The following is a 19,828-nucleotide window of genomic DNA, read 5'->3' as shown; positions in this document are numbered from 1 at the left end:
CAAACTATAAGATCACCAAATATCCTCTGCCTTTCCATACCCAAAGTAAGGCCAGGTAAGTATTATACTTGGGTGAATCATTTGAGGTAAATATGAGGGTTTACCTAATTCAGGATATGATAATATCAATGGAGGTTTCCGTTCCCTGGATGGCCTATAACTATGCACTATATTCTCACCAGCATCAGGAATCCTATTATCACTACAAAGATCCCTACTAGTGTCAACATCAGTATCACATATACTCCCTTCTGATGCAAGTCCTTTTTCAGGTTCTATCTCTCCATCCTCATTATTAATATTAATTAATATATTACAATCGTTTTCTGGGAAACTCTCATTAATCGCATGAGGTGTGGTACCATCAGAGATCCAAGGAACCGAGCTATCATTATCACCACTATAGTAGAAATATCCTGGGCCATGTTCCTTTTCCTCAGTATCCTCATCATGACCTACTGGGATTTCTGATAATTGATATTGGTCTTGGGAAGAACGTAATCTACTACCATTTCTCCAATTAGATCTTACGATTAGCTCATCTTCAGTAATATCTGGGAGACGAAGATCTTGTGCTATAGGCAAAAGATGCTGTCGGTGGTACGTAAGAACTGGTCCCTCCCCCGATTCTGACCTTAATTTATAGACTGGTATATTGGGTAATTGATCTACTACCACATATGGATTAGGCCTCCATCGATAAGCTAGTTTTTGTCGTCTGGGAATTCCTAATTGCTGTATTAGTACCCGATCCCCTATTCTTAATACATTCTCTTTTACTTGCAGGTCATATCTAATCTTGTTCTTAGCCCCAGCTTTTTTTGACGCTTCCTGCGCTAATTTATGGGCATCTCTAAGCTCTCTTCGTAATTTAATTATATATTGTGAATGAGTTTGCCCATTTGCATCATGGGAGGGAAGACCTAGTGAAACATCTATGGGCAATCGGGCTTCCCGCCCAAACATCAATTCATATGGGGAGTACCCAGTGGATTCATTCTTAGTGCAATTGTAGGAATGAACCAAATGACATATCTTCCTATTCCATTGAGTTCTACCCTGTGGATCCAGTGTACCCATCATATTGAGCAAGGTACGATTAAAACGCTCCGGCTGTGGGTTACCCTGTGGATGATAAGGGGTAGTTCTAGATTTTTTTATCCCACAGCACAGACAAAGTTCCTGAATAATTTTTCCTTCAAAATCACGCCCCTGGTCGGAGTGCAATCTAGTTGGTAGCCCATAGTGGACAAAGAACCGTTCCCATAGGGTCTTGGCTACTGTAGCCGCCTTCTGGTCAGGGGTAACATAGGCCTGAGCATAGCGGGTAAAGTGATCCGTTACTACAAGAATGTTACACCTTTTCCCTGGTGATGTTTCTAATGATAAATAATCAATACAGACTAGATCCATAGGACCCTGGCTTTTAATAGTCACAAGGGGAGAAGACTTAGTGGGAAAAGTCTTCCTCAATACACAAATACCACAGGTTTTGCAGTAATTTGCAATATCCTGTTCCATAAATGGCCAGTAAAAACGGTCATTGATCAATCCTGCTGTCTTATCCACCCCGAGATGACCATGCTGATCATGTAAGGAATTTAAAATAGTGGCCCTATAACATTGTGGAGCAATCAATTGAAATTTTATTTTTCCATTTGATTTAACCAATTTACGGTACAGTATACCGTTCTTCACAACCAGGTGCTTGACATGTCTCATCATCAACTTTGAAGCAGGTGTCATAGCGCCTATATCACAGTCGGCACCACCTGACTCAATACAGCGTATGACAACAGAGATATCTGAATCACTCCGTTGATCCATACGGACTTTGTCTTTACCTATGCATGAAAGGCCTCCTAATTCTAATTGACTTAACCAACAGTAAGCCAGGGGTAATGCCTTTTCAGAGGCTCCAAGGGCACTAATGCTTTCCCGGATCTCTTCCTTTTGGCATCGTATAGTAAAGCACAATCCTTTAATGGTTGTTGAAGGAACTTCAATCCATTCTGACCTATTAGGTTCACTCTCGATTCTTGTCAACCTAGACAACGAATCTGCATCTATGTTATTGATGCCTGGACGATATTTAATTTTAAAATCATAGATAGAAAGTGCAGATAACCATCTGTGCCCTGTGGCATCTAATTTGGCAGTGGTAAGCACATATGTCAGAGGATTATTGTCAGTGAATACCTCAAAGCTGGCTCCATATAGATATTCATGGAATCTATCAGCCACAGCCCATTTAAGAGCAAGGAATTCTAGTTTGTGTACTGGATATCTCCTCTCACTATTGGACAATCCCCGGCTAATATAGGATATAGGTTGTAATTTTTCTTCATGAGGTTGATACAATACTGCCCCTAGGCCATCAAAGGACGCATCCACATGTAGTACATAAGGTATTGTCGGATCAGCATATGCCAATACAGGGGTATTGGTAAGACTCCATTTTAACTTGAGGAAGGCCTCTTCACATTGGCTTGTCCATCTATCCCCAAATTCTTCAGATGGTTTAAAATAACCCCCCCTGTTAGACGGTTTGACCAGTATGGCTTTACCAACAGGTGGATATCCCTTGGTTAATTCATTAAGCGGGCGACATATCACCGAATAATAGGGTACAAAGCGGCGGTAATACCCACAAAACCCTAAGAAAGATCTTAACTCCTTCAGCCTTGTGGGTCTGGGCCAACTATTCACAGCTTCCACCTTAGTGGGATCAGTGGAAATACCATGTCGGCTCACAACATGTCCCAAAAAAATAACAGAGGGCTGACAGAGCTTACACTTATCTATAGAAAGTTTTAACCCTTTTTTTAGTAATCTATCCAGTACTTTAATCAAACGATGATTATGTTCCTGCAAAGAGGATCCAAATACGATGATATCATCAAGGTAAACCAATACCTCACGGTAATTCATATCACCCACTGTTTGTTCCATGATCCTCTGGAAGGTAGCCGGGGCACCCTTAATACCCTGAGGCATCTTTAAAAACTCAAAGAAACCTAAAGGGCAGATAAATGCAGTCTTCTCTCTATCATGGGGACTCATAGGTATTTGATAATACCCACTCCTGAGATCCAGCACTGTGAACCACCTACTTCCCTGCAGACAGTCCAATGCCTCCTCTATCCTAGGAACAGTGTATTGATCTGGTACTGTGCGTTGGTTAAGCTTCCGATAATCAATACACATTCTGATATTGCCATTTTTTTTCCGAGCCACTACTATAGGGGAGGCATATGGACTCTCAGAATGCTGAATAACTTCAGTTTCCAGCAAAGTTCGGAGATGCTGTCTAACATCCTCCAAATCCGCAGGGGCAAGTCGGCGTGATCTCTCCCTGAAGGGAGTCTCATCAGTAAGTTTAATACAGTGTTCCACACCTGCCGCTTTACCCAAGTCCCATTCCCCAAGAGAAAAGACATGCTGCCTTTTCATCAATTCTTTACATAGAGCATCTCGCTCTGCCAACCCAAGGTCACTCCCCTGGAAACATGGAATTAAATCGCCCAGTGATAGACCCTGAGCCAAAGAGGATTCCCTGTGCCCAGACTCTATTTCCGGGAAATCAGTAATGTGAGTCAACATGGTAGCAGCCATAGTTTCCCTACTCATTTGTAAACACCAATCACTGAGAACTTTGAATAAGTGAGCATTAGTTCCTATAATCACCGGCATTGCTGTCTTATCCCCTGGTGACTCTGGGCATACCAGAGCAATGAAAGGTAATGGTTCTGACACACCAATGAATTCCGTTGGGAATTCTATATTAACTAGTACATAACCCAAATATGGGTATTTCTGGTCACTTAACCCCCAGATTACCAATCCTTCCAAGGGCATAATAGGAACATCAGAGAGATAGTGTCTATACCAGTGCTCAAATATAATGGATACCTGGGACCCACTGTCTAATAATACAGGACAGGGATGTCCATTCAATTTAACGACCACACGAGGAGCAGGTCCAATCATACCATCAGGGATAGAACTACTCCACTGGGCACTCCCCATTGAATCTACATCTAATTTCTGGGAGACGGCGAGGGGCCCGCCAACCTCCCACTGTCGTTTCCCTGAAAAGGAACATTATCTAACTGACCATTAGTTCCGGCTTCAGGGGTACTCCAGCCAAAGGGACAGTTCACCACCCTATGACCCAGCTGTCCACATCGGAAACACCCCCTTGATGTAACATCTCTACTTCCCCTAAACGTTCCCCTACCATTAGTAAGCCCTCTAGTAGAATTATGGGAAGCTACATTGGACGGTGCCACCCTTTGGTTTAATGCCAGAATAAGCTGGTCCATTTTTTTATTTTGTTCTTCTACCAAAGTGAGTAACTTGTCATCCCGTGACACTTGAGCCTCAGGGGAGGGTACTACAACTTTTACGGCTTTGGTATGGGTTTTCTCCCTATTTGTAATTAACGCTTCTTCCTGGGTAATTTCCTTAATTAAATCATTAAGGGTGGGACTTCCTAACAATAACGAAGTACACCGCAATCGCTGAGCCACAGGGTCAGTCGTTAATGCTCCTCGAATTACTTGGGTCAACCTACTACTATTAACCTCAGCAGGAGATAATCCTCCCTTATCTACTATTTTATAAATTATTTTATCCAACCTATATACATATTGCGACAACTTTTCCCCTATCTTTTGATATGTATGGTTGAATCTAGCAACCAAATCACCTACGTCTTCTAAGGTCCCATATGTGTATTCTAAAGCCTGGAAGTAGTCAGCCACAGTGGCCTCAGGATTACTCTTTCTAGTGGCCTGAATGATTCCCATGGCAGGTCCCCGTAAACTTTCTACAATTCTTTGCTTCTTTATGTGATCAGGGCAATGCCACTCTTCCGACTGCTGTATGGCTGCTTCCCTCCAGGCTTCATAAGGTTCCTCACCAGTAGGTACAGGAAGCATTCCTGAGAAAATCCTCAATCGTCTATAGCTACCCTCATAATGCCACCTTTCTAATTGATGTACTACTTTATCAGCTATAACTTCCAACTGATTCCCTAACTTTTCTTCAATACCTGGTGATTGACTACTTTCTCCCCTAGCTGCAGAAATATCTCCTCTATCCGGAGATGACAAATCACCCTCAATTAAGGGTTCAGCAGCCCTTTCACTGCTATCCTTTTCAGGCCATATAATTTTCCACCTGCGGTCTGGGTTAGATCTCACAGCCACCACCTTAGGCAACAACTCAGACTCTAAATCTTGGCTAGTAGATATTAATACAGCGCACAACTCTCCGCTTTCCCTAAACTGCTTATCAGCAATCTTTGGTTGTTTTACCCCAAACAAAAATAACATCTCTGTCATAATTGTTCCCTCGGTGATGTCTGTGAGATCCCCACATAATATAAAACTCCTTTCTGGATTCACTCCCTTTCTTGTACACCAATTAAAGGCTTCACTACTTGTATATTGATTCATTTTGGTTACTGTGCTTCAATTACTCCTGAGTATATTGGAAAAAGTATCTCACGCGGTGCCTCCAAATGTAACCCCTCCTTAGCTACTATATTTCCTAGTGGTCTCACTAGAAGATGGTTACTAAGTATCTTGTGCCTCCACCCAAGCTATTTACTTAGGCTTGCCTGGGTAAGCCTCCCCTATATAATAATGTACAATAGTTATAAGTACATATGTATCCTAAATGTATAGAGGGCACATTTGTTTTCACAATATAATATGGTACCTGTGCTTTGTCTTCTCGCCTCCAGGGTCTCCGGATTGAACACAAAGTTACAATTTACATCGGGTAAGTATAAACATGTATATTTATTTACCCCATAACACTGAAAGTGTGACTGTATACATTAATTATAATTCTGATACTCTAATATAGATTTATCCCATACTACTATTTCCCCTGTCAGGAACCTATACAATATGTTTGCATGCATACACAAAAAATTTTACCTTAAGGCTAGTATGAGAGTGACCCGGGTACTCTTAAAAAATAGTAGTGCACTACAACATACTCATGACATTTATCAAATAAAGCATTTATATTAACTATGTAACACAAAGTCTTTAGCCAGAATAACATTCCCCTCTCCTTTTTAGTGACGTGATGATCTCACTGATGAATGTTACTGTAGCAAATGTTGCAAATGTTGTTAAATATGTTGCTATATGTTTCCCTGGGTATCGGTGTCCTTTCTGAAGTTGTAACAGAGATCAGCTGTCAATTACTATCCAAGCAAACACTTCGGGGAATAATTATGAATCATTGTATACTGAACATCCTCAGTTAGTTTAGAATTTCAGAGCCCTGTATGCGGTGTGGCTTGAAAAAATGCCTGCTGTAGTAGTTCTTGTCAGTACTGTCCTTTCTGTGTATGCAGCCGGAATAACTGCACTACCACTTTAAATCCATGCTGTTGCATTAACTCATCCCTAACTCTCCTCCTCATACCAGCTCACAGTCCTGCGGGATGACTTCAATAAGATATATATCTATTTCACAGTTCTCTGAAAATGCTGCAAGTTAAAGCATGAACCGAGATACCATGCTATAATAGTATTGGCTATTCACTTACTATCTAATTCCATATAGTTTATGTGAATATGCACCTGTGTCCTCTTGACATCGTTTCGCTTATAGTTCTATATGTAACCTGGTGATAACGATGCCTATCGCTGGTATTCTTGTGCGTAGGTGAGGTGTGCAAAAGGGTGTAATATACAGGGGTTTGTTCACTCACATTTTAGTTGTCCTGATGAGTTACTGAGCGCTCCCCCGACTCCTCCTTCACTTCTATGACAGAGAGTCAAGTGGGCGGAGATCCCCCTCGTCATTAAACCGACCTTTTCATTTCGCTGTCTTAGCAACCAGAGTGGCTTCTCTGGTTGCCATGGGCCGTCACTTCCCCTCTCGGCAGTCCTCCTCTTCCTCAGTCAGCCACTGCTAGACCGCTATACCTGCCGCCTGGGGCTGGCTGTCGCCGCTGTCATCCGCCTCACCCCTTCTCCGCGGTGAATAGCGCCGGACCTCTTCCGCTCGTCGGCCACTGACCTCGCGGCTTCCCCTCTCAGTGGGCGTGCACAGCCACTCCAGCGCAATGGTGAGTAACTTAGTAGTACTCACTCTGCCGCCCAACAGCGTCTCTCCGTCTGCCCTGCTCCGGTCACATCACCTGGACTCCGCTGTCAGCAGTGAACATACCGCTCTGTCACTTGCCCAGGAGATCCAGGTGTGTACACTCACAGGGGGAACCGCAGTCTGCCGTCTGTCAACGGGGAGCTCTATTTATCGTCCCCAGACCCTCGGCTCGTGCCTCCTGCTTCCCGCCGGAGCCGCGCGATCCCCCTGCTGCCGCCAATCAACTCCCATCTTTCCATTAGCCTCGCGGTCAGCCCTGCTCTCTGCTCGCGGACCCGCCGTTCCCGCCCGGCAGGTTGTTACTCCTGCAGCACGCGATCACAGCGAGAGACCCTTTTAGCCGCCTTTACTGCCCTGCAGACTATTGCCAGCCACAATGTCTCGAGCCCACATTGAAGTACATATACTAATATATATTAAAGTATACAGGTCGGCTGACTACATACACAATATATGGCCCAACTACATCAATTAATCATCAATACTATTTACATATATAGACAAATATATCTATGTCATATATATATATTTATATCACTTATACTTATAATACACTGTATTATAACACAATAGATTGATATATACCTCAGACCTATTGTCTTTTAATTAATAATCGATAGCTATATTAATTGACTGCTAAACAAACAATAAGAACTAACATTCGTGTTACATAAGCATACTGAACATGCTCTTATAGAACTGAGCCTATGGGAGAACACCCCTTCACGCCCCCCATTCTACCTCTCCAGACGCAAATCACTTAGTGTACATAATGTGCCCAACTCTCCATTCATGCCCATTTGCTTCAAGGCAAATAAATGCAAAATACACCACACCAACCAGCGTAGTACATCAGCCCCAAATGTTCTCAGAAAATGTAGTGAAATGGCTGCATTAATGTTTCAGTTCAGGCCTGCGTCAATAAACCCCTGCATATTGATTGCACAAGGTTTTATGAGAAAAAAACATGGCCATAAATCCACCTAGTTATACAGGCAGGAAGGAGCTTGTGCCCACGAGGCCACAGACAAACACTGTTTTTGCTTTTCTTGTCTAGCTAAAAATACTAGCGCTAATTATTTTTAGCTCCAGGTCCAAGAAATACATTCACATTTGTGTGTGTTGCACATGTTCTGTCAGTCTGCTGTGGCACTTGTGAAGCTGTCCTCAGACACCCCTACCCATATCAGTAGTATGCTAAGTTGGGGATGTCTGCAGATACTGGGCACTTATGAGGTCATGAACAAGTACAACTTAACACTACACTATTTTGCTCCTTACTTGTATATGGTTTAAAGAAACTTTATACATTTCCTCAAAAGAAATTGGCAATTATAATCCAAATACGCATATGGAATCCAGTCTAAAAGGATTCCTATATATATATAAATATTTAGTATCTTTTTTTTTTACCAACAATATTTTTTATTTTCTCAGCAAAACGAAATAAAAATAAAGGGAATAAAGAGATAGGGAAGGGGATATTAAAAAACAATCAATAGACATCGTCTATACATGCTCATTGCCGGAAATATTTTATATTCAAAAGGAATTAATTAGGAATACTTCTAGGAAACAAGTGACAAAAAAACATCCAATCAGATGCTTAGTTAGAATTGAAGGAATTAATTACCTATGTAAGACAGTTATATAATATACCCAATTCTAGGAATCTTGCTTTGTCTGAACTGAGGGAAAAAGCAGCAGAGCGCTCAACTCTCAATTACTTCTAAAGGCCCATACACACTGGGTGATTTTGTGCTGAGAGCAGGTCACTTTTGGTGTTTTGAGCTGCTTTGTGTATACACAAGCGTGCCCCCGCTTCATCGCCGGCAGCCGCCGTTTATCTGCTGGTATTACCAGTAAATGAACGGCGGGGTGAACAGCTTTCCATAGCATCCTGCTGTAGAAAGCCTTTCACCCCCGCTGACATCGCTGGGCAGGGGGGAAAAGCGCTCAGGGGCAGATTTATTACGCTCGGTGAAGTGATAAAGTGGAAGGTGATAAAGTACCAACCAATCAGATCCTAACTGCCATATCACAGGCTGTGTTTGAAAAATGACAGTTAGGATCTGATTGGCTGGTACTTTTATCACCTTCCACTTTATCACTTTACCGAGCTTAATAAATCTGCCTCTCAGTGTGTATGCACTGAGCGATTTTCAGCCCAGCGATGTCAGCCATCATCGCTGTGCATACACGCTGGGCAAAAACACCCAGTGTGTATGCACATTAAGAGTAGAAGAACCATCCCTTTCAGTACATATTCTGTTTCAATCAGGCTATATCTTTATACAGTAAAGCAGGGCTTAATTTATATCTCTCTGGCTATTCTTACTGGGTGTATGTATACTCTGCTTTTTGAATACTCTACATCACAGACATCCTTTGACCACACACCCTGTCCCATTATAGATACACCACTTATCGGGTACATAGTGGCGTTAATAACACTGGTATGTGCTTATCTTCCAAAAAGAGCAGGTTCTTTGCAATGATAGTACTTCCAGGTTTATGACCCGGGAGTCCTTCTGCACATGTAACGGATGATGTGAGCGCAGCGGGGGATACTGGGAGGGACCCTCTCAGTGCACAATGCAGACAGAAGCCCATAGGCTTCTATTAGGCAACACTATTTCTAGATGATGTTGCTTAATGGGTCCAAGCTACAGAAAGTATCGCTTTCCAATGCAGGCAATACTCAGAAAACAGCAGTTTTCGGAGTTTTGGATGCATGTTGCTTTCAGTACATTTTGTGTGTGGAGCTTGTGTGTTCTCCCTGTGTTTGCATGGGTTTCTTCCCACAAGCCAATAACATACTGGTAGGTTAATTGTACCAAGAAACACCTTAGTGTGTGTGTGTGTGTGTGTGTGTGTGTGTGTGTGTGTGTGTGTGTGTGTGTGTGTGTGTGTGTGTACGTGTGTGTGTGTGTGTGTGTGTGTGTGCGTGCGTGTGTGTGTGTGTGTGTGTGTGTGTGTGTGTGTGTGTGTGTGTGTGTGTGTGTGTGTGTGTGTGTGTGTGTCCCGGTAGGTTTATATTCCCCACCGGGTGGTTGCGTGGACCACCATCCAAGTGAGGATTCCATCCTTTCACCGTGTGTCAGGATTCCGGCGTTGGTATCCTGACAGCCGGTACATTGACTGCCTCCCTGTTAAGTGCCGCATAAGGCATGCCACTATATACTGTAAATAACTATTAATTAACAAATACTATCTGAAAAACCCCCCACTTATGTTTACATGTAAGTTCTACAACTCTTCCAACTTTTAAATACTTAAACAATTTAAACGCTAGAACACGCAAAAATAAATATTTGTCATGAAATGCCAGAATGTTTCCCTTAATAAAAAGTGCAAACCAAATAGTGTTTATCAATATCATAACATGACAATAGTAATGTATGAAAACAGTTTACAAATTGAACACAATAAAGATTTATAATGAGGAACAATGCACCCCTGTGTCCTGTCTATTATGACTAGCTCAGTCAGACTAAAGGCGTTTTGATGATTACAACTATCTGACAGCAGAATAAACAAACAGAGTGTCACGTTTTATTAGTGCTACAGACTTGGAAATGTTTTGCAATACTTGTGAGATACCAGAAGTCTGAGCAATGCACCTTTTGTTTTTACTGTAAGAGACGTATAATACGCATATCTGGACAGTAACTGGTTCTCATTGCATAACTCAATGATCAATTACAGTTGCCACATTACATTGCCCTCAAGCGCTGTTATCTTACACATCTAACCCATCTTTGTTGAGAGCAAGGCATATCCAGTAATATTGTGTCAAAATAAAGCTGTATATTTTGGCATTACTCTCTGTGCAAACAAATGGAATATGTTAAAGTAGAGGGTGGGGGAGAGTTTAGGTTTAGGTGCCACCCGGGGGGTAGGGCTAGGTGACGGGATGGGGGTAGGGGCTAGGGTTAGGTACCTCTGGGGGGAGGATTAGTTTAGGCCCTAATGGAGGAGGGTTAGGATTAGGGGCGGGAGGGGGGGGGGGGGGGAGGGGGCTAGGTTTAGGCATCACCAGGGTTAGTGTTACCTGCGGTAAGGGGGGGTTATTGTTGTTACTAAGCCGGGCTTTAGAAATATAATTCCGATAACCTGCAGTGGAACACTGTAAACACTGACTACCATGTTTTCAGTAACAGTGAGTATTTCTGCCAAGCAAGGAGCCAGAGTGGTGCCAAGATGATAAAGTTGTCTTCAGTGCAGAAGACATTGGTCGGTTTAAACACCAAGACCTCAAATCATTTCCCGGTTTATGACTTTAATCACTACTTTGCGTTTGTCTCATCTACAACTGTGTGCTCAGAGCAGATAACTTGCCTGAAAAACATCTGTTCATATATTACCACAAAATATATCTCTATAATAGAATGTATGGCACATTTCCCATTTGTTTAACATGTAGTAGCAAAGAATTTTGTATTATAAGTTATTTATTACAGTTACACAATATTACATTCATTGCAAAATATAAATAAATACATAGGGTTAAAAAGTCTCCCCTCAATAGGAAAATTAAGGTTGGCATTCAATCTATACCAATTATAGCCTTGATTGGCAGAGCAGTAGAAATAAACACAGTAGCCTGTAATGTCCTTACTTCCTTTGTCAATTTTCACATTTTATTTTCGAAATAATGTAAAAATAGAATTATTCAGGAAGTATTACTATTCAGCAAAAGAAAATACTCTCTTAATTAACTGCAAATAGAAATAAGGCAATATTACTTAAGTATTCATCCACTTGGTAAGGAACATAATTATATCTTAGAGGAATATGGTTTCTTCATAGGTCACATAATGAATTGACTGGAGCCTAACTCTGTATAATTAAAGTATTTTAGTTGATTTAAAAATAAATATCTGTCAGGTTCCATCATTCAAAGTAACTTCCAGAAAAGTTTATTGAAAAACACCAATAAGAGGTATAATATATGAAAATTTTAAACACTTTTAATATTCCCAAGTGGTTCTCAAACTGTATGCTATGGCACCCTGGGGTGCCTCAGAGTACTTGCAGGGGAGCCCTGGGTTGGTGGTCCAAGACTAAATCAAATTATTTAGGGTCACTGTAATAGGCAAACCAGTGCTGGTGGCTGCCAATGATAAAATATGTGGGCAAACAGAAGTGAATCCTGCCACTCACCACATAACTGAACCCAAGGATGACATATAAATACAATCTACTTAACTTAATATTTTATTTGAATTTCTCCATAAGAAACTTTTGACCTAGGGGTGCTGCAAAACAAATTCTGATACTCTAGGACGCTGTGATTCAAAAACGTTTGGGAACAACGGCCCTAGAGCATTGTGAAGTCCAGCATCTACTGTATATAGGGGTGGTCTTCAGTATGCCGGCTGTCGGGATCCCGGTGCACAGTATACCGGCGCCGGGATCCCGACAGCCGGCATACCGACACTTATTCTCCCTCGTGAGGGTTCACGACCCCCCTGGAGGGAGAATAAAATAGTGTGGCGCGCTACCGTGCCCGCAGCGTGGCGAGTGCAGCGAGCCTGCAAAGGGCTCATTTGCGTTTGCCACACTGTCGGTAAGCCGGCGGTCGGGCTCCCGGCGCCGGTATGCTGGTAGCCCGACCGCCGGCAAACCGTACTACACCCGTATATATAAGCCTGTAGTGCGCTCCATTGTAGAACTTAAGCTGGGTACACACTGGAGTGATGAGGATTCGTTTAGACATCAAAACGAATCCAGGTCAGCCCGGACTGCTGAACACACTGGGGCAACTTTAGAGAAGGACCGAATGATCGTGTTCTGTCCTTCATTAGCACACTACAGGATGCTAGCAATATCGTCAGGTTTGATGTGCAGCACATCAAACCTGGTTATGTTTCTAGCGCCCGCGGGCATTCGCAGATCGGACATACACACCTCCCAATATGCAACAAATTGAGCAATATGTAGTCTGATAAGGTGGATCGGACTGACATATCGATCAGTGTGTACCCATCTTTAGCCAGAAAGGACCCTACAGCCATGGTATAGAAGGGGAGGGACAGGGCAGGAGTGACCCGGCTGTGCTACTTTACTAGTAAAGAAGATGGCACAACTGCTGATTCTCAGTGCTGGTGCCATGGACTATATTCTGACCAATTTACCATCAAATTGAAGTATGTATATTGGTTCAGGGTTGCATGGGTTTCTCCAAGTGTACCAAATACAGCCTACAGTAGAAACCTACCAGAAGGTAAATGCCAAAATATGTATGTTTGTGTGGTAGGGAATTAAGGCTGCAACCTGCACTGGGACTGATGTGAATGATTACAAAATAAATACACATATTCTTATATTCTCTATAAAGAGGAGCTTTATATATAAAGTTTATTAATAAAATCATGGGATCAAAACGGAGCATTTGAGAGATTAGTGCACTTGTATGGGAGGGTTATGGCAACTGTAACGGGATCCGGTCAGTACTGTAACCTGGCTTGCATCTTCCATGCTGGAAACTGGGATAACTACCCATGAGACAGCAGTATCAGAACCATTAGGAACTTTATGTTTCATGTATTATGTTTTATTATTATTAGTGATATAATTATACCACAATAATGTGAGAGTAGTGAGAACATCAATGATTTGCTACACAACAGATGTTAAAAGGCTTTACAAGTATTTACATTCCCACAGACTGCTACCTGACGGGATTTACACTATCGGGATGCCGGCGTCAGTATTCTGATTGCTGAGATTCCGACTGCTGGGATATCATACTGAGGGGCAGATTTATTAAGCTCGGTGAGGTGATAAAGTGGAAGGTGATAAAGGACCAGCCAATCAGATCTTAACTACCATGTCACAGGCTGGGTTTGAAAAATGACAGTTAGGAGCTGACTGGCTGGTCCTTTATCCCCTTCCAATTTATCACTTCTCCGAGCTTAATAAATCTGCCCCTATATCCCCTTTCCCTCCCATAAAGCAAACCTTGTATATCACACATTATTAGAGGTGCATCCACTGCTGCTTTTCTATTTGATTGGGATATACTGTACCTCCCAACTTTCCAGGCTAGTTGGGACATCGCTGTCTCTATTGGACAAGCATGGCAAAGCCCCAGCTCATGGCTGTAACACCTACATCAGAACAGCTGGGAGGAATGTACTCATTTAGCATACAACAGATGTTAATTTATTTGATCAAGCGATAAAAAAGCAGACCCTAATATACAGTAGTTTACCATGATGATTATTTATTAGAAAAATTGTCAATCATTGTCATTTTATCTTATGTACACAAATATAAACACATAAGCACACAATACTTACAAGTACATCTACACAGCACAATAACCCTGTAGAATGAGGCAAAAGAATCTGAGAGAAAAATGCACTGGCAGGAACAATTTCCTAGTAGCCATTACAGAAAATAGTACATCAAACTGTTATTTCTCATCCATTCATTTGTATTTTTCAATGCAAGCACTCCTGTTTCCATGGAGCTAAACCTCTTGTGTTGTATGCCAGCAAGGAAACCAATGTGAAAACCTTTACTTACGAGGTAGACATTATGTCCAAATTATGCTTTTTAAAACAGTGCCTAATTATTCTGCTTTTAACTTGATGGTCAATGTTTTTATCATCGCCATTTCCCAATGTGCATGGGGCTGTAATCACCATCAAACATAACGCAATGTAAGATCAAATGCATTACTTCTTATAGCAATCACATATACCCCTTTCACACTGCACAAATAACCCTGTATCGACCCGGCACAGGTCAGCTTGCGGTGTGAAAGCGCCATAGCTGAAATCCCGGGTCGCCTGATCCGGCAATTCAACCTGGGAATAAAGCAGTGTTATTCCCGCGTTGAATACCAGGACAATGGCAGCGCAAACGGATCCGTTCACTACAACAGGGAGAGGCGGCACGGAGATGAGCTCGTCTCCCAGCGCCGCCCCCACTGCCAGCTCCGCCCCCGCTGTTATGGCAACCCGCCCGGCATATTACCGGGTCAGGGAAGCCAGCAGTAGCGTCCAATGCCGGATCCCACCCGGGAAGGACCCGTTTCCAATTCCCGGGTGAGATCCGGCATTGGTGATGTGAAAGGGGTAATAGGCAATCTGAGTATATCTACATCTAATGAAAGGAGAATGTTATATTTCAGTTTTATACTATTATTTAATAATTTATAGAAACCTTAGGAAATCTCCAGATTTATACACAGTAAGAATTGTAATTTCTCTAGTCTGTAGGGTCAAATGATTTAGTCCTGCTGTGTGGATGGATTACCAAAAACCGTTTTAGGGACCACTGTCCTGCTTCAAGTTCATTTGAGTTAGACACTTGGGTAGAAGATAAATTCCCTGCGTAAGACTGAGACCATGAGGTAGGTAAACAAAATTGTAAGAATACCGGAAGAAAGTTAGTCTCTGGCAGAAAAATATTGTATGGATTCTTTTCCTAAATAAATATTGTGCTTACACTACACAAATAGAGAGGCAGGTTTATCACCCTTGTCACGCAATCATTATGCTTTACAATGTGATTATTCCTCTGAAAAGTCTTTCATCAATAACAACTGAGTGTTGTGTACTTAGTGCGACTATAAGAGCCCCTAACTACAGCAAATAGACCAGCGATCACAGTACAGGACACAAGCATGTAACTCACTAGTGGAGCCATCACTAATTTAAAACTGAAAAGATCACTCGGCCAATGTTGCACTTCCTCAAGCCTGTCTGTTATGGGACTACGTCATGAATAGGTCTGTTGCAAATTTGACTGCGTCACAGAAATCACAATGTCACAGGTGACTAGGTGTCTGAAGCTTTAGCATTGCAAGCTGTATTATAGATAATAAGATAAGCGTCTTATGGCCACAGTATAATCATCCTTTCCTAAAATAAGAACTGTTGTTAAACTTGAAGCAAATATGTTATGTACTGTGCAACAAATGTCCATTTTTACTCCATTTACATGAGCATGATTTACTGTACCTTTAAAAACCATCTGTGAATTTAAGAGATAAATAAAACTATAGGGGTTACACAATGAGTCCTTGCATTCTAAAATAAACATGCTGGTAAAATGTCTTCATGGTGGCATTCACCACTGCCTAGATTTATGGGGCTTGACCCAATGCAGATGTCACCAAAACACGGAAGCAAATGAAATGACCATTATACATACTCCAGTTTGTATGGTCTCCTAGGTTTACTTGTGTTTTCCCCAGGGGCGCTGGTTTCCCCCCCACAATCCAAACCATGCTGGTAAGATAATAGGATCATGACAAAATAAAAGGGAATATACTGTAGATTGTAAAAGGGAATATACTGTAGATTGTAAGCTCCACTGGCACAGGGACTGATGTGAATGACCAAATATTCTCTGTAAAGCACTGCAGAATATGTGTGTACTATATAAATAACTGTTAATAAATAATATACATCTGCATGGAAGTAAGCTGGTACAGGTGGAAGAATTTCATGATAACTGTTTTATTTAATTTAACAAAATTAATATTTAATTTTTTTTTGTACTACTTTACCTTGCTTTTATACATGTTACAAGCTCCTAATAGAAATGCCCAGCTGTCAGTCTAGACAGCTATCATTTTTTGGGAGTAGGTTTACCCGCAGAGCCGGCCATAACCAATGATGCCCTAGGCAAGATTTTGGCTGGTGCCCATTAGCACCGCCGCCATTTCCACCTCTGACCCAGCACCCCGTTCCCAGCATCATAACCCCTCACCCATAGCAGTCCTCATTTTAGTGCTCCTATCCCCTAGATTTTAAATAGGGTGTTCTTGCTGGGAAGGGGCATGGCCACACAACAGTACCCCCAATTAAAATTACACCACACAGTAGTGCAACTTTAGTCACATTATTTCATGTGATAGTGTCCCTTATTCACATTACACCACACCATATTGCTCTTTAGTCACATTAGACCACACAGCAGTGCCCCTTCTATACATTACGCCACACAGTAGAGCACCTTATACACATAATACCTCACATTAGTAATTCCTTTATACACCTAATACCACACAGTAATGCCCCTTACACATATGAGACACATTATTAATGACATTTGCCAACCTTTATTAATGCCCTTATACACATAATGTCTCTTACACATACACTGCACATTATTAATGGCCTTATACACATAATGATACACATAATGCTCCTTACACATATGCCGCACAGTATTGCACAATCAACCCACCCGCCCACAGCACTCACACAGGTGCTAACAATGTGACCTCTGCCTCTGCTTGGATACATGTGTCCTTATACATCTTGCCTCAATACGCCATGCAGCAGGAGATGCCTGATGTGAGTCCCTTTTTTGCTTTAATTGCATTTTATTAGCTTTGCTATGTGACTAGGACGCACAAACAACTTCTGCTGATTAAAATGATATGTGGCATGCCTAGATTCTGTGTGCGACTGAAGATGTATCTGCATACAAAATGCCACGTTACACTGATTTCCAGGAATACACTGTAATGTAGCATTTCGTATGTAGATACAGCCGGAGTCATGCACAGAATATAGGCATGCTGCATATCATTTTAATCAGCAGAAGCTGCTTGTGCACCTTGGCATTCCAAATGCACTAGGCATTTGCCTATGCCTAGGGTCGGCTCTGTTTACCCCAGTATTGCATGACTGGGTAAAGCTTAACACTTTTTAGCGATATAGCATTATAAATTATAATGAAGTTCTAACAAGATAAAGCAGCACTTTAGTTGCTAAGATAACATATATTTTAAATCTTGAACAATATAAAAACAGGTATCAAAAAGCAGCATGCTTCACTGCCCTTTGAAATAACACAGCTCTGTTCTAGTGTTCACTCCAAGGATTTGGGCAGGGCGCCGGACTGTGAGGGGCACCAGCGTGTGTGCGCGCGCGGCGTAGAAAAAGGGGTGTGGCCACCAAAAATAAGATTTTACTTACCGGTAAATCTATTTCTCGTAGTCCGTAGTGGATGCTGGGGACTCCGTAAGGACCATGGGGATAGACGGGCTCCGCAGGAGACATGGGCACTTTAAGAAAGAATTTAGGTTCTGGTGTGCACTGGCTCCTCCCTCTATGCCCCTCCTCCAGACCTCAGTTAGAAAAACTGTGCCCAGAAGAGCTGACAGTACAAGGTAAGGATTTTGGTAATCCAGGGCAAGATTCATACCAGCCACACCAATCATACCGTATAACATGTGAAAACAACCAGTTAACAGTATGACAAACGACAGAGCATCAGGTCAAACCCTGATGCAACCATAACATAACCCTTATTGAAGCAATAACTATATACAAGCATTGCAGAAGAAGTCCGCACTTGGGACGGGCGCCCAGCATCCACTACGGACTACGAGAAATAGATTTACCGGTAAGTAAAATCTTATTTTCTCTAACGTCCTAGTGGATGCTGGGGACTCCGTAAGGACCATAGGGATTATACCAAAGCTCCCAAACGGGCGGGAGAGTGCGGATGACTCTGCAGCACCGATTGAGCAAACAAGAGGTCCTCCTCAGCCAGGGTATCAAACTTGTAGAACTCTGCAAAAGTGTTTTGAACCTGACCAAGTAGCCGCTCGGCAAAGTTGTAATGCCGAGACCCTTCGGGCAGCCGCACAAGAAGAGCCCACCTTCCTAGTGGAATGGGCATTAACTGATTTTGGCAGCGGCAATCCAGCCGCAGAATGAGCCTGCTGAATCGTGTTACAGATCCAGCGAGCAATAGTTTGCTTTGAAGCAGGAGCACCAAGCTTGTTGGATGCATACAGGATAAACAACGACTCTGTTTTCCTGACCCTAGCCGTTCTGGCTACATAAACCTTCAAAGCCCTGACCACATCAAGCAACTCGGAATCCTCCAAGTCAGTAGTAGCCACAGGCACCACAATAGGTTGGTTTATATGAAAAGATGAAACCACTTTCGGCAGAAATTGTGGACGGGTCTGCAATTCTGCTCTATCCACATGAAAAAACAGATAGGGGCTTTTATGTGACAAAGCCGCCAATTCTGACACACGCCTAGCCGAAGCCAAGGCTAATAGCATGACCACTTTCCACGTGAGATATTTCAACTCCACCGTTTTAAGTGGTTCAAACCAGTGGGATTCAGGAAACTTAACACCACGTTAAGATCCCAAGGTGCCACTGGAGGCACAAAAGGAGGCTGAATATGCAGCACTCCCTTCAAAAACGTCTGAACTTCAGGTAGAGAAGCCAACTCCTTTTGAAAGAAAATGGATAGGGACGAAATCTGGACCTTAATGGAACCCAATTTTAGGCCCAAATTCACTCCGGACTGTAGGAAGTGAAGGAAACGGCCCAGCTGGAATTCCTCCGTAGGAGCATTCCTGGCCTCACACCAAGCAACATATTTTCGCCATATACGGTGATAATGTTGAGCTGTCACGTCCTTCCTAGCCTTTATCAGCGTAGGAATGACCTCATCCGAAATGCCTTTCTCTGCTAGGATCCGGCGTTCAACCGCCATGCCATCAAACGCAGCCGCGGTAAGTCTTGGAACAGACAGGGCCCCTGTTGCAACAAGTCCTGTCTAAGAGGAAGAGGCCACGGGTCCTCTGTGAGCATTTCTTGCAGATCTGGATACAAAGTCCTTCGTGGCCAATCTGGAACAATGAGGATTGTTCTCACTCCTCTTTTTCTTATTATCCTCAGCACCTTGGGTA

At 42.5% G+C, this 19,828-nt stretch overlaps 2 protein-coding genes across 5 annotated transcripts in view; both read right to left on the bottom strand.

Moving 5' to 3' along the window:
* Window positions 1-19,828, bottom strand: part of HIVEP2 (HIVEP zinc finger 2) — a 356,839-nt gene that overhangs the window by 242,764 nt on the left and 94,247 nt on the right. The gene's annotated exons all lie outside the window — the stretch shown is intronic.
* Window positions 4,041-5,462, bottom strand: LOC134910958 (paraneoplastic antigen Ma1 homolog). Its single transcript, XM_063919350.1, has one exon. The coding sequence runs from the start codon at window positions 5,460-5,462 to the stop codon at window positions 4,041-4,043; it is 1,422 nt and encodes a 473-aa protein (XP_063775420.1).

This window comes from Pseudophryne corroboree, chromosome 4, assembly GCF_028390025.1.
Source record: "Pseudophryne corroboree isolate aPseCor3 chromosome 4, aPseCor3.hap2, whole genome shotgun sequence".
Classification (NCBI taxonomy): domain Eukaryota; kingdom Metazoa; phylum Chordata; class Amphibia; order Anura; family Myobatrachidae; genus Pseudophryne; species Pseudophryne corroboree.
Note: the sequence above shows the minus strand (reverse complement) of the source record. Positions and strands in the feature narration are given on the sequence as shown.